General features: G+C 36.8%; 1 protein-coding gene across 1 annotated transcript; it reads right to left on the reverse strand.

Annotated features, from left to right (window-relative positions):
* Positions 1-652: 652 nt before the first annotated feature.
* On the reverse strand, positions 653-1,375 carry LOC101307748 (heat shock cognate 70 kDa protein-like). Its single transcript, XM_004309703.1, has one exon. The coding sequence runs from the start codon at positions 1,373-1,375 to the stop codon at positions 653-655; it is 723 nt and encodes a 240-aa protein (XP_004309751.1).
* Positions 1,376-3,864: the final 2,489 nt, after the last annotated feature.

A 3,864-nucleotide genomic window follows, 5' to 3' on the forward strand; every position in this document is an offset into this window, starting at 1 on the left:
TATTACATCCAGAATTTATGACCAACTCAGTAACCTTAGGTGTCCTACCCTAAGTGATTTCAAATGGTACAAAGATGTTTTTATTTCCCGAGTCATGCTTAGAGACGATAGTAACCAACCTTTTTGGAAAGAAAAATTCATAAATGGTCTTCCAAAATTATTTGCTCATAAAATTAGACAAGTCCTTAGTAATGAAACAGGTCATATTAACTACGATTCTTTAACCTATGGAAATATAATTATGTCGAAATGACATCAGTAATGACCCAAAAGCATTAAGAAAACTAAATACTGATCTCAAAACAAATAATGATTTTAGGTTTACCTCCAACTTGAAACCCTACATTACAATTTTACTGATACGAACACTGAAGTAAACAATAAGGTGGCGTCAAGTATGCACTATGCCCAAGCCCCCAATCAAGTACTATCTAGTGCATTGAGAGGTCGGTGTCGTTTCCCGTATCCTCTCTCCCCTCGCCGCACAAGCTTTCATCGACTAAGAAACCAAGCACAAAACAAAACTGGCACCACCGCATTACCCGCTTGCTAGTATTTTTTTTTTTTTTTTTTTCGATCGGGACAAAACCCCCAGGGTGCGGGAAACATGTACTCCTGATGATGAATTCTGGAGGTTCCTCCCAGAATTTAATTACCTCCTTTTACCATTAATTCCATTGGCATCGATCTCAAAACAAATAATGATTTTAGGTTTACCTTTTGGACCACGAGTAATACCATCAAGCATTAAATCACCCAGCAATTTATTGTTTTTGGCTATTTTTTCTTCGCCCTCATACACAGGAACTACCAAAGCAGGTTGGTTATTTTCGATAGTTGTGGAATATATAGTTTTCTTGGTGGGAATGGTAGTGTTTTTTGGGATAAAAACCAAAAATTCTCCTGTGTGAGTCTCTAAACCAATGGAATGGGGAGTTACATCCAACAAGAGTAAGTCTTGCACCTTCTCAATACCACCCTGCAAAATTGCAGCTTGTACTGCAGCGCCATATGCAACTGATTCATCAGGATTGATACTCTTGCAAAGCTCCTTACCATTAAAGAAGTCACGCAATAGCTGTTGCACCTTGGGAATTCTACTAGATCCACCAACAAGAACAATATCTTGAATACTATTCATATCCATCTTAGCATCCCCTATACATTTCTCCACAGTCTTCATGCATTCTCTAAAGAGATCTATGTTGAGCTCTTCAAATTTTGCTCTTGTTATTTTAGAGTGGAAGTCGATACCCTCGAATAAAGAATCAATCTCGATGGTGGTTTCGGCTCTTGAAGAAAGATTTCGTCTTGCTCTCTCACATGATGTTCTTAGTTTTCTTAATGCTTTTGGGTCATTACTGATGTCCTTCATGTGCAAATTACCGTCCTAGTAAATCCCCTTGGTCTTGCCCAGCTTTCTATGTTCAGAAGAATGCTGAACTCGAAAGAGGGACTCCTCGACTAGTTATTAATTACAAACCACTTAACACAGTTTTAGAATGGATCCGGTATCCTATTCCCAACAAACGAGATCTTATTAACAGATTAAACAAATATGTCATCTTTAGTAAATTTGATATGAAGTCAGGATTTTGGCAAATTCAAATCAGTGAAGCCGACAAATACAAAACAGCATTTGTCACACCTTTTGGTCATTATGAATGGAATGTTATGCCATTTGGATTAAAAAATGCTCCTAGTGAATTCCAAAACATAATGAATGACATATTCAATCCTTATAGTCATTTCTCCATTGTCTACATTGATGACGTTTTGATCTTTTCACAATCAATTGATCAACACTGGAAACATCTTCACCAATTCTTTTTCCATAATAAAGAATAATGGTCTAGTTATCTCTGCCTCAAAAATCAAATTATTCCAAACCAATATTCGTTTTCTTGGTTTTAACATTCATCAACTCCAAATTAAACCCATTGATAGAGCGATCCAATTCGCTGACAAATTTCCAGATATCATTTTAGATAAAGATCAATTACAAAGATTTCTAGGATCTTTAAATTATGTAGCAAAATTTTACAAGAACCTTAGGAAACATTGTAAACCCCTATTCGATAGATTACAAAAAAATCCTTCACCTTGGACTTCCGTACATACATCCTTAGTCAAAGAAATTAAGAGTCATGTCAAAACCTTACCATGCTTAGGAATCCCTCTTCCCTATTCCTATAAAATAGTAGAAACCAATGCCTCTGAAATAGGTTATGGAGGTATTCTCGAACAACAACTTTCTTCCAATCATCCTGAACAGATTGTTCGATTTCATTCTGGAATTTGGAATCCAGCCCAATCAAATTACAGTACTATTAAAAAGGAAATTTTATCAATTGTTTTATGCATCAGTAAATTTCAAGATGATCTATTAAATCAAAAAATTTTAGTACAAGTCGATTGTAAAAGTGCTAAAGATGTTTTAGAAAAAGATGTTCAAAACATTGCCAGTAAACAAATCTTTGCCCGCTGGCAATCAATTTTATGTATTTTTGATTTTGAAATTGCATTCATTAAAGGCAGTGATAATCATATCCCAGATTTCCTAACTCGTGAATTTCTGCAGGGTGCCACAACATGAAGCCTAGCTCATCCAAAGGGAGAAACCCCGGGAAAAAGCCTATGGTGTCCTCTCCAGTTAAGTCAGAATCACCCGAGTCAAAATCAAACATAGTTCCTTTTACAGGTCACTCTCCTGTTGCTTTAGTTAACCAGTATAGTGCTCTTGGTAGCACCCTCAGTCAAAATAAACCTAATTACCAGTCAGCTTTAGTCAACCAATTCGACCCTTACAAATCAGATTACCCATCCAACTCTCCAGTTAAGTATAAAAAATCCTCCCCTTACGTTGTCCGGGCTGAACATGCCTTATTTTTTATTGAACCTACCATGAGTCAACTAAAAAACCCTATCTCTTTAGTAAAAAGTTATTTTGGTCCAAATTCTCATTACCCTCCGGGAAAACTTCCCTTGATATTTTATAAAGACATTCTGTTTAAAACCGAGTCAATCTCCATTAAACCAATCTTTGACCCAAAAGACCCATCTAAAATATTATACCATTCTCTTTATATAATCCGCATCATTTCACTAGCCCAATGGGGTGATCCCCCCTCTACTGCCCACACAATAGACACACTCAAATTCAGTTATCATGATTACATTAAGGCCTGGGATAAAATATTCCTCCATCAAACCGAGGATTTTAGTCATTCCTGGTTCCTCAATTTCGATAGAAGATTCAATCGCCAATTCCCTATGTGGTTTGGCAATTGGTGGTGTGACCATGGATGCCATCATGATCTTCTCCCATTACAACTCCAAAATGCAGTCACAAAATTTACTACAGTCATGACCTTTTAAGAATATGAGAAAAGGTTTTCCCCCACCCTTCATTTCATGGCCAAGTATAAAATTCCTTGGATTCTGAAATGGCAATATAAAATTGAAACCGAAGAATATTTAGTCATGAGACAATTTCTAGTTAAATGGTGGAATAAATTTGACCCTGAAAGAGTTTTGACTCAATTCAGTGAAGAATTTTCAGTTATTCCCTCGAGTTCAAAAACTCCAGTTTCCATTCAGCCGGTTTCTCCGACCCCGTAGTTAACACCTCAGATTCCTCAGTCACCATCTTCTTCTACGAAGAAAATTGAGTCACCATCTTCTTCTAAAATGAAGAAAGCCTCCAGTCCATCATAATCTTCCAAAGCAGAAGAACTAAAAGAATTAGCCAAACAATTACTACAACAGGCAGCCAGACTGTCCACAGATGATGAAGAAGAACACTCTTCATCAGAGTCATCATCAACTCACAGTCACCACAGTTCCCCCAGTCAACCACCAAAA

This window comes from Fragaria vesca, unplaced genomic scaffold, assembly GCF_000184155.1.
Source record: "Fragaria vesca subsp. vesca unplaced genomic scaffold, FraVesHawaii_1.0 scf0513038, whole genome shotgun sequence".
Taxonomy (NCBI): Eukaryota; Viridiplantae; Streptophyta; class Magnoliopsida; order Rosales; family Rosaceae; genus Fragaria; species Fragaria vesca.